Source organism: Pinus tabuliformis, chromosome J (assembly GCF_031772625.1).
Source record: "Pinus tabuliformis cultivar Carrire ecotype Pingquan chromosome J, CPIR1, whole genome shotgun sequence".
In the NCBI taxonomy this organism is placed as follows: Eukaryota; Viridiplantae; Streptophyta; class Pinopsida; order Pinales; family Pinaceae; genus Pinus; species Pinus tabuliformis.
The window spans coordinates 745,624,628-745,643,150 of NC_142295.1; the positions used below are offsets into that span (position 1 = coordinate 745,624,628).

General features: G+C 38.2%; 1 protein-coding gene and 1 pseudogene across 1 annotated transcript; both read left to right on the forward strand.

Moving 5' to 3' along the window:
• The first annotated feature begins 7,995 nt into the window (after positions 1 to 7,995).
• LOC149228866 (uncharacterized) lies at positions 7,996 to 8,454 on the forward strand (annotated as a pseudogene).
• Positions 8,455 to 12,265: 3,811 nt separating this feature from the next.
• Positions 12,266 to 17,471, forward strand: LOC149228867 (uncharacterized). Its single transcript, XM_089380886.1, has 2 exons — positions 12,266 to 16,339; positions 16,401 to 17,471. Exons 1-2 carry the CDS (start codon positions 12,266 to 12,268, stop codon positions 17,469 to 17,471), a joined length of 5,145 nt encoding a protein of 1,714 aa, XP_089237012.1.
• The last annotated feature ends 1,052 nt before the right edge of the window (positions 17,472 to 18,523 follow it).

Sequence of the window (18,523 nt, forward strand, 5' to 3'; positions counted from 1 at the left end):
CAATGCTATGTTTGATTTCGCTATTAAAAGAGGATTTAAATTAAAGTATTCTGCTAATTACTATCCCCAGGGTAATGGTTTAGCAGAGTCTACTAATAAGAATCTGATCAAAATCATTAAGCGAACTATAGAACAAAATCATAAAAACTGGCCCAAATCCTTAATGTTTGCATTATGGGCTGATAGGATAACACAGAAAGCTTCCATGGGATCTTCCCCATTCAATCTCGTGTATGGAAAAGAAGTAGTACTGCCCACAAATCTTGTTCTTCCTTCTTTAGCCCTAGTACAGTTCATTGAGGAAACTCCTTCTTCTTCTATTCAGCTTAGACATGATCAAATTATAAAATTAAAAGAGGAAAGAGAAAAATCCAAGGTTATTCATGCCAAACATCAGCAAATCATCAAGGCAGCTTTTGATTCAGTCTCATCCGGTTCAAAACAATTTCAAGTCGGTGATTTAGTTCTGAAATGGGACAAAGCCCATGATGACAAGGGAAAACACACCAAGTTCCAGAAGATGTGGCTTGGACCATTTCAGATCTATGAGAAGATAGGCCATTCAACCTTCATGTTGCAAAATTTATTAGGTTTGAGAGATTCTCTCCCTGTTAATGGCCTTATCTTGAAGAAATTCTTTAATTGAGGAGGTAACCCCTTCTCCTTTTATTTTAATAGAATTTTATAGTTTGTAGGATCATTAGGAAATAAAGTTGTAAGATATCTTCCATTGACCTTTTGCTGTGTTTGAAAAGTTATCCCACAGAAGTAGTATGAATATTTGCTTTTAAATAATAGAAGTCTTAACCAAAAGGGATAATTTCTAGGAAATTAGGTATCATTGTATTCTGAAACTACACTTCAAGTTTTGTGAACACCTCTTAAAGTTTAGAAGTATTGTAAATCATTTTCTGTTTTCAAATTGGTCTCAAAAAGTTATCAATATCAAGATAGAAGCTAATCCAATTTCAGCATTTTCAACTCTTACCCTGTCATCCATTTACTCTTAAGGAGAAGATTGTTCATCCCATTCACTAAAGTTTATGATTACTCAGAGTGTAATTCTAAAATATCTGATATTAAAGATAAGGGGTCTTATTACAAGCCTGCTTACCATGTTCATAGGGAAATAGTTTAACCGACATTACCAATACTGCATACCAAAACAGGGTAATGGCTTAAAATTATAAGACAAGGGGTCTCATCACGAGCCAACTTGTTTGGTTAGATTACTACCATTGAATGGCATTGTCAATAGCTGGCCACCAAACCAGGACAATGGCTTTTTATCTTATCTATAACAGAAAAAGGAAATGAAATACAAAATATGAAAACATGTTTTGAATTCATTCTGTTAATCGCACTCTTAATTGGATGGAACAATGGACAATAGCATGGTTAAAAGGTATCCCTGTCGAAAGTATAAACGTTTGTTGGCAGCAGAGGCTCTACCTATGACAGAAGTGTTCACTATAAAAGCTGATTTGGAAAAGTTTTCTGTTTTATCATTATAAACCAATAGAGGCCTATTTAAAACTTAGAATGTATCTATTTTCTTAAAAAAGAGAGGAAATTAGCAAAAATAGATTCATTTTACTTGGAATGCATACATACCTAGTTATATTAGAATTTTCCCCTTTGATTAGAACTCTATTTTGCAAAAGTTTAAGTATTTCTATGATTTTTAGAGATAACTGGTTCTTCCAGTAAATCGCCAATTGTTGTGCCCTACAACAACCCCCCATTTCATATCATTTATATTTACAAAATTATCATATGAAATGGGTCCCTCTAGAAGTTAATTGGTATCAATATTGCATTATTTGAAAAAGGTCCGCAAACCAAATGAAGACATTATATAAAACCTTTTTGAAAAACCCATTTTGATCAAATAAAACAATCTTTTATCATTGCGATAAAGCGATCGCAAGATCGCATATCGCAATGACATAGAAAACACAAATAAGTGACATATGGGTTCCCGCCGATGCGATATCGCTATCGGCTATCGGCGATACTCTATACACAGTCTTAAAGCACCCCAAGACTTTCACCCCGATGCGATGCGATATCGCAATCGACAATCGGCGATACACTATCTATGCACATTGTTATGCCCATTCACCTCGATGCAATGCAATTTTGCTATCGGCGATCGGTGGTATGTTATCCATATGTTTATATAATACCAATTCTCCCGATGCGATGCGATATCGCTATCGGCGATCGGAGTTTCAAAATTGTCAACATAAGGATTTAAGTGTTCCCGATGCCCAATTATGATATAGCGCGGATTTCAAAAAAAGCTGTTAAATGGAGGGATATTATGATAAAATCATATTTAAAGCTTAATCTGCTAAGCAATGATGCACCTACGCCCAACCGCCAAAACATCCATAGCACGCTTAAACGGGTCATTCGGCCGAATAATGGTATAATGGGCATTTAAGGGGTGGCAGGTTTTAAACGGCCATTTAATGTAATTGTAAGATCTTCCCATGGATTGTATCCATGGCCATTTTTAGAGTTAATCTCTCAGCACGCTTTCATCAATATATCTTTCCCATATTGGGTTTTCATTGGCATATCTCTGTGTTACGTCTATTTTCGCCTCTGTGCAGAATTCATCCAAAGGAGAAAGCTCAAGCAAAATGGGGAAGAAATCCAAGAAGACCATAGGCGCTTCCGCTACACCAGCTGCAGGACAAGCTGTTGTGGACAAAAAGAAGGGATTGATATCTGATACTACATGTTCGGGTCTCGTCAGAGTTACTTGGCAAGGTAATTACAACCTGATTGAAGTCGAAGAACCAGCAGTGACAACAGTAGAAGCTACTGTGGATTTAACTCGGAAATCTAAGGGTACTCTTAAGGACTTAGTTGACTCCTTCCTTCACCAGATAGCATCTAGGGAGCAAATTCTCCCATACACAGACGTAGTGTGGTGGGCGATTGAAGAAATCCCAATCCTGGATAGAACCTTCAGCACCAGAGACGGGAGAATTTTCGGGTCATTCAGGGCGGATGATCTAAGGCAAATGTATCATTTGCCCGAGCCAGAGAAGATATATAATAAGGTGTTCGTAGAGAAATTTGCAAACAAAAATGAAGTTGAGTCCGAACCCATCCAGGATTGGAGACAAAATCCGGCCAAGCACAAACATGAGTCGTCTGGTAAGTACTCAGTTGATTCCCTGGCCTCTCCTTATTGCTATGCTGGAATAATGATGTGTAGATTATGGGGATTGCATGACTCTACTAATTTTACCATAGAAATGTTTCCCCTAATGGAAGCAGCATGCAACAGTGTAATTATGGATTGGGCCACTATCCTCTCAGACAAATTAGCAACAGCTGTGCTTGAGTTTAGAAGCAAGGCCCGTATTTCTGAAAGGGTAATTCCCCCATTCTACTACAATGCCTATATTCTAGATACCCCGTGTTTTAACTCTGAATTCCCCGTACTCGGCTGGAGGTGGACTGCACAAGACCCCACGCCTATTCATATATATCATCAGAAACTGTGGAAATCTTCTTATAAACATCATCTATACCAAGTCTGTAATGGCTTTATATTGCCTCTTTATTATTCCATTTTCGATAAACCTGCTCCCAAGATTTCTTATCAAGCCAGAATTGATTTAACTGCAATAGGTAGATGGTTTGGAGAGGAGAGATTTACCTACATAAGAGTTTTCGGTAGCCAAGCCATACCTCATGTCCTCCTTTTATACATACCGGATAAACTACTGGCGAGGGAAATTTCTTACCAAATCATTGCTGAGAGTGTTACACAAACACTCAAGAAAAATAAGAAGCAAGGCCAGCCCTCTTTTCCTTTGAGATGCGGTGTATATACCTTGCATGACCTCAAACATGCAGAAAAGGAAGCTACAAAGATTCAATCCTTAACTCTGGCGACTCTCCCAAATAGGCAGTTTGATCCAAACAAAGTTGCCTATATTGCACTAGAACAGGCCAAATTAACAAGATTTGACCATAAAGAAGATATGTTTGACGACTTGTTCTCTTCAGCTGAGACAATAAATTAGGTTAAAGCATTGGCTAAAGTGAAATATAATGATGAAGGGTTGACTGAATTTAATAAACTTAGAGAACAGAGGTTGCAAACTCTGCCTCTAGATTTACTAGCGAAAACCCCAGCGACATCATCAAGCGAGCCTGATCAGCAACAGTCAAAGGAACCTCCGGTTATAATAAAGGATCATAAGAAGGAACAGGAGGAAAAGCAAAGGAGAGAACAAGAAGAAAGGCAGATCCAGATGGAAATGCTGGTACTCGATCAGGAAAAGGAATGGAATCATACAGCCCAACAATCAGCTAACCGTCCACTACAAACCACACTAGCTAACCTACAAGCAAGCAACCTTACCTACATACAGATCTTTCTTGTCAATCTATTTAAGCACCGCTACAGCCGCCTTGAAATGCATCCATCCATCTTTAAGCAAGTGTGATTCCAGCCAGGTCTGTGAAGGCTGTCTGGAAGGTGGTGGAAAAGGAAAAGAAGAAAAGCAGAAGAGAGAGTAGGAGGAAAAATAGAGAAGAGAGAAAGAGGAAAAGCAAAAGAAAGAGCATGAGGAAAGGCAAAAGAAAGAACAAGAGGAACAGCAGAAGAGAGAACAGGAAAAAGTGCGGAAGGAGTCCCAAGATGAAAATCAAAAACAAACCACCATTGATGTCAATATAGATACTCGTATTGACCCTAAATTTCTCCAGGAATGGAAGCAATTTGATTCCATCATCAGTGGGTTGGAATGTTCAAAAGATACAGACACTTCCAAGACAACGGACACACCGGAAATCACTTCATCACAGGTTCTGAGTGGAACCAGCGGCCCACCCATTTCTAAAGACGTTGAGATAATACCAAAGGACCCGTCCGACCAAATCATTCTCCAAGTAGAAGATATTCCTCCCCTGGATGTTTTCTACAGTCCGAGGCATAAAGCAGTGGTGAAACGACAAAGGAAAAGAAGAAGGACTGATCAACCTTCCCTTTTCCCAGAGCAAACTGTTACGGGCAATGTGGTTTGGAAGGAGGAATTTGACCCCTCCGACGACCTAACAAAACTGTCGCAGTATGCGGGAGCCTATTCGGCAGCGACAATTGATAAGGCATCGGAGGTAAGTCTTCTACTGAAAACCAAGGATCAAGAGATTTTCTCATTACAGGCAGAGTTAGCTGAGACAAAGCAGAAGGCAGAGCAGGCAGAGCAGCAATTGTTGACACAACAAAAATTGAACAGTCAACTAACTCAACAATTGCAGGCAGAAAAGCAAAGGATCGACCAAAGCGCGATCCAGAAACAGAAAGAATTATCAGAGGCATTGGCACAATTAAAGGCAGCGAATGAGCAAATGATGAAAATAAAAGATGAGCAAATTGCTCAATTATCATCACAGCTCGAAAAAATAAAGGGCGTTCCACAAGTGGCTGAATTTAGAGCAGAAGCATTACAAATAAACACTGCATTAATATCCCAAATTAAGCTTTTGTGTCAACAAATCGCCCAGGTAAAGCCACTGTGTGAATTAACGGCATCCATAAATAAGCAGGTAGAGAAGGCCAGAACTGAATTGGATCAAGCCGAAGAAACCATAGCTGCATTTCTTGACTGGCAAGATTCTAATCAAGGACAAGCGGCAAATTTGCCCAAGATCCTAGAAACACATAAAGATATACTCTTTACGGAATGGCAGTCCCAGTTAATGAGAGCAGAGAGGGCAGCTTCAAGATGTAAATCAACTTCCAGCAATCTAGTTGAACTGGTTATAACACTCTCTATTTATCAAACATGATCTCCCAATGCACACCAGGAAAGTTGACAACAACGAACACATTGGAGCAATCATGTTATCCTGATTTAGAGGAAAAAGGGAGATTAATCGCTGGGATTAACAGTTTAACCTAGGACACATATTGGTTCTTCCTGGTAAAGCCGCATACACAGAGAGCCGCCCTTAAGTGCCTAACAGATGCGATCGGGTATATGATTCCCGATATTCAGGATGCCACCTATGCCGCCCAGGTCAGCTCGCGCCTCAACAAACCTCCTGAAGTAGAGCCAATGCTTGCGATAAGTCAGCTCAGATATAAAGGCAAGCAACCTACCTGATGAATCATGCCGCCGACTGCCAGATCGCTCAAGAAAATCATATCAAGATTGATTGATACCGATTTAGTAGTGTTTCAGTTTATTAGATATTTAGATTAATTTAGTATTTATAGACCCTTTCTTTGTTTTGGAAAGGGTCGTAAAGTTTTGTACCAGACTTAAAGACTGAAGTTCACACTATTGTGCTTCAGTCAATATTCTTTTCTGAAACTGGACCAGTTGTTCTTAATTCAACAAGGAAGTTTTTATGCAATTGTGCACTATTGTCTTTGTTGAGAATGTTTCTGCGTTGAAGGAAGAATTACAAGTAGCGATTGATATTGGGAGTGTCAAGCAACTCATATGGTATTTCTATCTATGTCTGAATTCATTCCTTTCATATGAATTGTTATGTGATTATTCTTGCTATTATTGATTATATGCATGCGCTGTAAGAACAGATCTATATTCATTCCACTATTGGATGTTTTATGATGTGCCTTTCTTTTTAATCATGTATATGTCAATGATATAAATGATAAGTGTGGTAATATCGCTTTAATCGCTTTGCTTAACTATTTAAGCATAGTAATCATGAATGAAATAATGTCCATGTCTGTTAAATGGAGTCATCTATATGCCTGTTTATAGACACGGATCATCAAACGCTGCACTTTAAAGCTCAATAAGTTCCCGGGATAGATCATAGTTTATGTATTCTTGTTAATAGTTTTAGTTATTCGCTCACCGTTAGTTTAATTTATAAATCATCCATTCATCCCGTTTATCCACTTTTGGGAAACTGGTCCCATTATCCCCAGTCGGAGCCACTATTCCAAATGGAAAAGGAGCTGTACTAAGGCCCGGACCGGGTGGTTATCCCCAATGTTGTTACAGCGATTTTTGAGGCATTAACAGGACCACATTAGATTAAAAATGTTCAAGGTTAAACATGACATGTTAAATGTTTACCCTTGAGATTTACCACCATACTAGGGTGTAGAGCCCTTCTTGCCCAATAAGGTGAGAGAAAATAATTGTAACAACAATAACACATTAAATAGATTTAATCTAGAAAACATGAACTCAGAAAAATAACTAATAGATTTTATATTATTATGAATAATGACATCGTGAGAGGAAATAATTATAACAATAATATGTGAAATAAATTTTAACTCGAAATCACTATGGCTTAAAAAAAAACCATGATTTAACATAAAGCAACCCATGGAAAACCCAAAATGTGAAAAACTATATATTATTATTATTATTATTATCTCACTTAAGAAAAATGACTTGTAATTGAGGGACTCTAATGCCCTATCTAGCAAAATGAGGGCACAGTATAATGGGAATCCCCAAGCCTTTTAAAACTTTTAAAAGACTTTATCACATATAATCTATGGACTTTAATACCATGAGCAGCTAAAACTATATATCTAAAATCACCACCTTAAACTTAACAAGTTTGACTCTTTCACCTAGTCAAATTTACCATAACCTTATCCAATAACTCAAAAAAATCCCAATCAAGAAAAATATGTACCTTTTTAGTCATACTCCAAGGAGTCAAAATCATATGACAAATTTGACCCACCCTCAGAACTATGGGGAACAAACCGCCTTAACCAGCAAAAAGTAGCTGCAATGACCTTTTAATGTCTTCAATGTTGATCTCATGGTAACCAAAGGCCCTAAATAGCCCAATTTGATTACGTAGCACCCACATGGGTCGGCCACAAATATGGAAGAGTACCAGCCATTGTGATCATTCATTTTTCCATTCATATGAATTCCTCTCTCTATAAATCTTGTAACAAAATTACGCTACCATTGCCACTTCATCGTGCCTATCTCTCCACTTGCTCAAATCATGGATGAATCAGCCATCCCTATGGCCAAGGAAGTATTGAATAATAATAAGAATGATATTGTGAAATTGCAGAGCTGTGATGGCAAAATATTTGAGCTGGAAACAAAGGTGGCATTGACTTCAGGCATCATACAGATAATGATCGAGGACTTGGGTAGCCACATTACCATTCCTCTGCCTCTTGTTTCTGCCAAGATTCTGGGTCTGGTTATTCAATATTGCAGATACCATGTTCTTGATGCCCCCACTGTATCAGTCGATGCCGTCAAAACGTGGGATGAGGAGTTCGTCAGAGCTCTGGTAGATGATCGCGCAACACCCTTTGAAGTTACAAAGGCTGCCAACTACCTGGTGGTCATAAACCTTTTGGATACGACGTGTCAAACTATTGTTCATATGTTGAAAGGGAAAACCGCTGAACATATACGTGAGATTTTCAACATTCGGTATGGAAATTAATCGTCAAATCACTCCCCAATGGCAGAGTACCTCCCTTTCTGCAATTCGGTTCGTTCGACCATGAATTTGAGAGCATGTCATTAGGTTTAGAGTACACATTTCTTTACACATTCGACATTTTTTTGGGGTGCATTTTTGGCACTTTGACCTTTTCCAGTGTGAGTTTTTGCAATTTAACATAACTACGACGGTAACTATTATCACACACATGCTCCTTTTTCAATATGTTATTTTGGGTTCATAAATGAAAAAAATATTGTTAAATTTTACATTGGGGATGAATTGTGAGAGTGATAAGTACTGTAGCATTGTTAGTAACTTGATAAAAACTTGCTACACAATACACTCTTTATAATTTGAATGTGTTGACTGGCTCCTGTTGTAATTACTTTCCATCCAGCTACTTCTTATTATTATTTATTTGGAAGTATGAATGGTTTTTGCTTTAGTTTATTTTTAATACAATAAAAAAAAAAAATATTTAATGTTTGTTTTTGGATAATACAATAATGTAGAGTTGTGGAATTATGTATAAAATCCATTTTAAGGATTTTATTTTAGTTAATATAGCCATTTTGTTTAACATGAATTTAAATGTTTAGTTTTTAGTCAAATTTAATTCTATAATTTTATAAGTTGTATTTTTAACCGTAAAGATAAATGTAATATTTAAAAAAATTAAAAACTCTAAAAATTTAACCATTTAAATTTACCCCCTTTATTTTCATGTGATTTTTTTTTAATATTGTCTAGAGTAATTGAGTTGTTCCTCTCACATGAACTATTTTTATTATTTTATTGTTTCAAATGAATATCAATTAAGAATATATATTTTATATAAAGAAAGAAAGAAACACATTATTTAAGCTCATTAAAAAATATAAATTATATCAATGAAAATTAAATTAACCAACCTAGATCACTCTTAATTTATCTACCAACCACCTAATGGGATAAAATCTCTTTTTACTGTAAAAGAGCTTTGAACCTCAAGAGATTTGCTTTGCTCATTAAATGAGGCATTAAGATGGATCTAAGTTGGTAGTCATATTGTAAGTTGATGTAATATTTTAAACCAAAGTTAATGTCTTTGGGAAAAAAATATTCCAGAAAAATATATTTACAAAAAATTCAAAAAAAAAATATAATTAAATATTAATTTCAAAATAAATTTAAATAAATAATTATTTAATTAAAAAAAAATTTATATTAAAAATTAATATATCAAAAAAATAAGTGAAACACTTGTCACTTTATAAAAATAATAAGGCACTTATTTCTTTATGCCATATAACATGAAAGTAGGGTAGATCCATCTGAATTCTTAATCAAATGTGTCAAGGTGCAAACCTCCATTTTATGTGTAGAATTCGAGGTTTGAGTAAGAGATTTGATTCTTCTCATAGGTTGATACATCAAAAGTTAAAGTGTAGTAAGTAGAATGTAGGTTGAAATTTATGTTAAAAGTAATTAATTTATCAATTTTTTCATAAAATCAAATTAGAGTGAGAGTTATATAAATGATTTTAATGATGAAAAGTTTTATCATACTTTAAATATGTAGTATTGATAAACATTGATATTCAATAACAAAATGTATTTATAATTTTTTTACATATTTGTTTTTAAAATATATATATATATATATATATATATATATATATATATATATATATATATATATATATATTATTAAAGCTTATTAATTCTTTTTTAAATTTCTTTTTTAATATATAAAAGAATACAAAACTATGTTGGTCTCAATTTTAACTACTAGCACTATAATCTATATATCCTTATATATGAATCAAGAGATTAAGGAAAATTACTAAAGTTGCTCTAAAAATCAATATAGACCATTTTTAAATACTTAAATTTTCACTTTTTTTTACATAACATATATTTTTTGAATCGGAAAAAAAATTAAAAAATATTAATATTATTAAATTTAATAACTTTAGGGGAATTAAAGGATCGGGGGAGCTCTGGCTAGGGTTTGCCGGCGGGACGAATGATCGAACGAGAAGCTACAGGGTAGGCTGCAGACAAGGAGAGGAGGCGCGTAGGGTAGGAAGATCCTGAGCTTAAGGACAAGCCCAGAAGAGCGGGCCTCTTTCAAGCAGTTTCACTGGAAAAGAATAAGGCGATAATCAGAGAGAGCGGGAGCTGACCGGAAGTGATGGGAACAGAGCAAGGGAGGGGAGAGATCCCCTCCTACAAAGCGGTAATAACAGGAGAAGCAAGGAAAGAGAGGCAGAACGAAGGAGAGCGAAACAATGAGGGAGAAACTTCAGAAGCTGGAGCACAAAGGAGATCCGGAATACCAAGCAAATGTCTACCAAGGGCAACGAACAAACCCAGGTTTGTAATCCCACCCAATAGTTTAGAAAACTACAGAAGCTACATGAGAGATTATGCTCTGATTTGTAAATTCATAGGATACTGGCCAACTGAGAGAAATCTCATGAGATGGATATATCAGAGGTGGAAACCAAAGGGACATGTTGAAGTTAAGTTGGGGGCAAAGGGGTTTTTCACAGTCATATTCTCTAATCTTGAAGATAGAGAACGGATCTTTGAGGAACAACCCTATTTCATGAACAACGCTGGGCTGTTCATGAGAGATTGGGTAGAATGCTACAACCCAGACAAGGAGAAGATGCTAGCTGCCCCGATATGGATAAGACTTTTCGGCCTACCATCAGAATTCTGGGAACCAGAGATCCTTAAAGGTATTGGAAACTCAATAGGCTCCTTTGTGAAAGTGGCTGAATCGACAAAGAGGGGAAAATACAACACTTATGCTAGAATATGTGCATACATGAACATCACAGAGCCTCTTCCAGATTCAATAGAACTGGAATATCATGATGAGATATGGAACCAGACGATAGACTACGAACATATTCCATTTCGTTGCAGAAGATGCCATGAGTATGGCCACTTATTTAGGGAATGTCCCATTACGATAGCTGAAAAGGAAAGGGAAGCAGAAAATGAAAGGAAAAATGCAACTCGGAAAACAGGGGAAGAAGCAGAGGACTTCAGAGAAGTACAAAGGAGGAGAAGAAGAGGAAACAGACAGGAACCGAGGGGGAAGAAAAAAGAAACCCCGAAAACTGAAAATCTAAATAAGTTTCAAGTCCTACAGGGAGAATGCAAGCGAAGAAGAAGAACCTGAGGGAATGGAGGTAACAGATGGAAGTGCAGACAAAGAAACAGATGAGTCGAATAAAGACCAGAGGGTAGAAAACTTAGAAGAAACCCAAGAGGATCAGGGAGAAATGGAGATAGACCCACAGAAAACAAAGGGAGAAGAAGAAGAACTTGTAATGGCAAAACTCATACAGGAATGGAAAAGGCTAGATGAAAGATTCATTCCAGAAGAACAAAAACAGCGATACAAAGAAGCATTTCAAAGATATAAAGAAAAAAGGGGACTAACAGAAACCAGGGAAAATCAAAAAATGGAGAAACAGGAACCGCAAGTCATGGGAGTGAGCAGCACTGGCAAGGGCGGGAAAAAACGAGGAAGAAGAACAATGAATGAAACAATACAGGAAGTAGGAGAAATGCTTGTTAACTCAGGAAGAGTGATACCTCTTTCAGAGGTATTCCAATCCCCTCCGAAACTGTTAAGATGATTATTACAAGTTGGAACATAAGAGGCCTCAATAGCAGAGGCAAGCAAAGGTATTTAAATGAGAGACTGAAAAGAGAAAAACCCAGTATAATGATTTTACAAGAAACAAAAATAAATACTGAGAAAATGAGAGAAATCTTGAGTAGAAGCAGGAATAGATATGAAATGATGGGACAGGACGCTGTCGGGAGCGCAGGAGGGCTGGTAATAATCTGGAATCCAGAAGAAATACAGTTTAGTAATTGGATGAGCTTCCCAAGAATTTTAACAGGAACAACAAGTATTGTAGGAACGACAGAAGAGGTTTTTATAACAGGGGTGTATGGACCGCATACCCAGAGCGAAAAAGAAAACTTTTTACAAAATTTAAAAGCTTTAAGGTGCCTAATACCAGGAAAACAATGGATCATAGGCGGAGATTTTAACCTGATCAAAACCTCAGGAGAAAAAAGAGGAGGAGTTAGGAGATTGGATAAGGTAGTGGAGCAGTTTGGAGATCTGATAAGGGACCAAAAGTTGATTGATATTCAAACCATCAATGGAAAGCATACCTGGAATAACCGAAGAGGAGGAATTAACCAAATAGCCTCTCGACTGGACAAATTCCTAATTTCTGAGCAAATAATGATGAAGGACGTTTTCATAAAAGAAACCATCCTCCCGGTAGCAGGATCGGACCATTGGCTGATAAAATTAGAAATAGATTTGAAACAAAGACCTCCTAATAGACCCTTCAGATTCGAAGCCTTCTGGCTAAGAAATGAAGGACTGATGGAGAAACTAGAGGAATGGTGGAGGATGAGTGAGCAAAGAGGAAAGAATAAGATGCACACTTTCCAACTTAAACTGAAGGAAATGAAGAATAAGTTAAAGAAGTGGAACAAAGAAGAATTTGGGAATATCATAGAGGAGAAAAAAAGACTAGAGCAAAGAATGGAAGAACTTCAGCAGTTAGACATCTTAGAAGGCATACAGGAGGAAAGGACTACAGAAGAAGGAATTATTCTGAATCAGCTAGAGGAAAGAAGGAAACAAGAAGAGATTTTATGGAAACAGAAATCAAGGGTGCAGTGGCTTAGGGAAGGTGAGAGGAATACTAAGTTTTTCCATAAAGCAATGGTTCAACATAGACAAAGAAACCGAATTTTTTCAATAAAAAATCAAGAAGGACAAAGAGTATTGCAGCATGAAGAAATTGAAAAAGTGTTGGTTAATCATTTCAAAAATCTTCTCAGAGATCCACAAGATAATAGGGTCGATGCTATCTCAAAGATAAGTAGGGAAATTCCAAATATGGTAACAAGAGATCAAAACCTGGCTCTAATGAGGAAAATTACGATGGAAGAAGTGGAGGATATTGTCAGAAACATGAAAAGAAACAAGGCTCCTGGACCGGATGGGTTTACAGTTGAATTTTACCAAGCTGGGTGGCATTTCCTGGCAGAAGAAGTTCTGGAAGTCGCGGAGGAAGCCAGAATAAATCAAAGAATATGGCCCGGAATAAATTCAACTCTTTTGACCCTTATTCCTAAGACTAATCAGGCTGAGCAAGCAGAAGGTTTCAGACCCATAGCCCTCTGTAATGTCATATACAAAATAGTGGCATCGGTAGTAGCCCAGAGATTGAAATCGATCCTCCCAAGTATTATTTCCCCAGAGCAGACTGGGTTTGTAGAAGGGAGACAGATTCTGGACGGATTGGTGGTGGCTCAGGAAGTGATCCACACACTAAAAACGAAAAAAGAAAAAGGTATGCTGATCAAATTAGACCTATCAAAAGCTTATGATAGGCTAAGCTGGAAATACCTAGAAACAATCCTTAAAGCTTTTGGATTCTGTGAGAGGTGGGTGAATTGGGTGCTGAGTATGATCTCTACACCGAACTTCTCTATTCTGCTGAATGGGGCTCCATCAACAACATTCAATGCAACCAGAGGTCTCAGACAAGGGGATCCTTTATCCCCCTTTCTCTTTATAATAGCAGCAGAAGGATTAGGTAGATTATTTAAAAAGGAATTAAGAGAAAGGAAAATACAAGGGCTCAGATTATGGGGAAATAGAACCACAGTTACTCACCAACAGTTCGTAGACGACATAATGATATATTGCAAGGCAACCCTGAAAGAAGTGAAAAGGATAAAGAAAATACTAGAGATATTTATGGAAGGCTCAGGGATGGAGGTAAACAATGAGAAGTCCAGAACCTTTTTCTTTAATACTGTGGATCCCATTAAGAATCATCTTACCAGGGTCCTGGGATATCGAAAAGGGGATCTCCCTACCAAATATTTAGGCACAATGTTAGACTCTTCATCACTCAAAATAGGAAATTGGAAGAATATCATTGAGAAAATTATGAAAAGACTGGAAAACTGGACTTTCCGAGCTCTGAATCTGGCTGCAAGGGTGGTTCTACTAAAAGCCACTATTCAGTCAATTCCGATATATCCTTTATCCATTATGGCAGCTCCTAAAGGAATATGTAATAAACTTGTAGAAATCTACAGAAAATTTCTGTGGGGGGGACCGAAGCAACAAAAGAAGTGGGCCCTCTGCTCGTGGAACAGTTTAACTAGACCGAAGGAAAAAGGTGGTTTAGGCCTCAGAGACCCAGGGACTTTAAATCAAGTGCTCGCTGCAAAGTTAAGATGGAGATGGATCCAAGGGGGGCCGGATCTATGGAAGGAAATCTGGACAACCAAATATAATATGCCTCTTACCCCGGAAGAAATTCTAAGGGAGCAGGATATGCCTCGAGGATCAGATATATGGAATCTAACCATCCAAAGCAGGGACTTAGTCGACAGACATATATTTTGGGAAATCAGAGGAGGTCAGATAGCGAGATTTTGGGACGAAGCCTGGCAACAAAGGGAAAAAATGATAAACTTACAAGATCTTCAAGAAATCTACAGAACAGGTTTGGAGAGAAACCTCATAACAGTCAAGGACTACTGGGCTGAAGAACAGGGCAACGAGGAATGGAGAGAATGGAAACCTCTGGAAGAATGGAAAAGGAATGCAACAGAAGACCAAAAAACAAAATTCAGAAAGGAAATAGACTCCAGAAAGATAAAAAAGAGGGAAGGCAGAGACATCCTTCGATGGGGCAAAGAAACGAAAGGAATATTCACCATAAAGGAAGCTTACAAAGTTAAAACTCAGCAGGATCAGGGGGAGGAAGAACAAAAGTGGAAAAAAATATGGAAAACAAAATGGTGGCCGAAGATAAAACTGTTTGCATGGTTGGTAGGAAGAAGGCGGATTTTAACATGGGATAGAATTCAAAGAAGAGGCTTCTCAGGACCCTCAAGATGCTGTCTATGCCATTCAGAGGAAGAAGATCAGGAACACCTGCTTAATGGTTGTAGTATGGCCCAATTCCAGTGGGAAAAAACGAGAAATCTATTCTCTACAACAGAAAGAAACCCGCATGACATTATTCAAACCCTCTGCGAATGGGGAGAAGGAAAGTTTCATAGTAAAATAGTAAGGAGAGCGTGGAGTCTTTCAGCAGGCTTTAATGTATGGAACCTGTGGAAGGAAAGAAATGGCCGAATTTTTAAAGGGAAGTCATCGGGTCCGGAGGAAGTATGGAAGAAAACCCTAAGTCAAATCAGGGAATCTATTCTAGCGGAGAATTGGGCAGAAGAGGAGTGGAACACCTCTGAAGCTGAAGCAGAGATTCTTACTAAGCTGAACTTAGAAAAAGGGATGATTTACCATCAAAATAAAAAGCAGCACCCATCAATAACCAACCAGAGTCATGCAGTCTATCGAAAGCCTCCTGAAGGGTTTGTGAAGCTCAATTTCGATGGTGCTGCGAAAGGGAATCCAGGACCAGCCGGTTTTGGTGGAATATTCAGAAACAGACAGGGGGAAACAGAGTGGATCTATGCGGATCATGGAGGGACAATGACAAACAACGAGGCAGAATTTATGGCGGTATATCACGGGCTCAAAATTGCCAGGAGAAATGGTTATAGGAAGATTGAAATTGAAGGAGATTCCACCCTAGTTGTTGATACGATCAGGAAATTAATTCAAGGGAAGAATTGGGAAAAGGTAGTCAAGAGCTGGAGGAGTGCAAGTATTGTTCGAGACATAGAGGAATTGCTGCAAGCAATCGACTACAAGATCACTTCACACGTAAGAAGAGAGGGCAATAAACCTGCAGATTGCTTAGCGAACTGGGGTAGCAAGGAACCTTTGGATCGAGTTGATGACAGCTGGACCAATCAGGTAATGCTGGCAAAATGGCACGGTCTAAAACAACTTATTGGCAACGATAATCATGATGCAGAACAAGGATAATTACAACTCCGCGTGGAGAGGGAGCTGGAGAATTAGGCGAAATTCGGCGGCAATAAGGAGAGGACAGAAGGACGACACCCTTTACTGCCTGACATCAGCAATTAATGTTTTTGCAGTGCGGCAGGGACGCGACCCAAATCGAAATCCGATTACCAACATTAAAGCCATCATTCAAAGAGGGGGTGACATTAAAAGCGGAGAGAAATCCCATCATAGGAACAAAGGTGGCGAGGAGGGTATAAGGGAAAGCTCCGGTAGAATGACTGGCTATAGAAAGGTAGCGAGAGAAGAGGTAGTTTGGCAGAGAGTCCCGAACCAGCGCCTCCAACGATCTAAAATGGCTGGGCGAAGAGACAATCCAGTGTTAAAAGCGAAAGATGCGGATGAGGGCAAGCACCTTGATCAGGAAAGGGTTAAAATTGAAATTGACAGTTCGGATGATGAGAGGGACTGCAGGAAGAAAGAAGAAATCAGAGGACAGCAGTTCGAAACTGGGCAGAGTAGCAGAGGACCGAGGCAAGCTAGAGCAGAAGAGGGCCAAAAGCATAAAGAGCACAGGGGAAGAGGTCGCCCCCGTCAACCCACAAACAATGCGGGAGGTAGCAGTACGCAAAAAAGAAGGAAAAGAGGGCACAGAACGATTGATACGGCTCTGCATGAAGCTGAACAAGCTTATAATCTGGAGACCAACGCAGACATAAGGAATATCATCGACGCCATGGAGGAAAGGGTGCTTGAGGAGCCCTCTGACCCGGAAATGGACGAATGGTCCTCGCAATTGCCGGACCCTGGCAACACGCGAGGGAGACTAACCATGTACCGCCGTGCTCTGCATACTTATTGGGTTCTGAAACACCTCCTAGCCAAAGCCATGGAGCAAGTGGCGACAGAGATGCTGGAGATGGCGCAAGAAACTGCGGCTGCAAAAAAAGAAGTTGCAAATGTGGAGGAGCTGGTGAAGCAGCAGAACGAGCACCTCAAGGAGATCAAAGATATGCTGAAGGAGCTGAGGAAAGAAGGGGATAACAACAAAACTGGTAGAGGAAATGCAGCAAACTGAAAGGCTAGTTTTTTGTTCTTTTTCTGCAATGAACGTCAATGCTCTGTTTTTTGTTTTGAAACTCTATATAGCTTGCCATAGCGGCAGTAGAACATGGGGCGGGTTTAGTAGGACTGAGAAAAAGATAATCTGCTGGGGTATACTTGGGGTAAGAGGTCTTTTTGCTGTTATGATGTTTGACAATGTCCAGTTGGATAATTTTAATGACTGTTGGAAGTATAGGAGCCAACAGATCTGGTTTCCCCTCGGGGCAGATTGAGGCTCCTAAGTTTTGTACTTGTATAATTGATTGTAGATAATAGAAATACCGCAGCTTACAAAAAAGAAAATTTAATAACTTTAGAATAATTTATTATATTATAATTTATAATAGATTAACATATCATTATATATATATTAGCTCTTGACTAATTTGTTATTTTTTTCCCCTGGAAAAATCGTAATCTTTCATTATACTTTGAAAAATTACATATTGTAGATGGACCTGAATGCATATGCTATAGTTTGGTCAGCCTAATGGCTCAGCAAAATAGATGACATATATATCAGCATAGATAACCAGTTCATTGCGCACGATGATCATTTAGTTTCTGTTTAGATTATATACATATTGCCATGCAGGGCCGGTTATATACTTTCTGTCAAAATGTAATAAAAAAACCTATACAGTTTATATCATATTCAGATCATGGGTTTTCCGCCCTGTGGTATTGAGGGTCTATATAAGGCCGATGATAATATTGAAAAGCATTTGACCCTCTCTGCTACTGGATCAACCACTCTCCTCGGGGTAGTGTCGAGGCTGCCTTGGATAGTTCGTCGGCACTGTTGTTGTGTTCCCTGTAATTATGAGTACAAGTAATGTCATTAAAATGTACCTTCATGATATTTATTTCATCCAGTATATTGCTGAGTGTGTGTGTGTGACATTCAGTTGTAGCATTAAACCAGTCTATGATGATCTTTGAGTCGTTGAATATATGTATGTTCATGCAATTGTGGCCCAATGAGAAATGCATGAGGTGACGAAGAGTAATGAATTCATCATAATT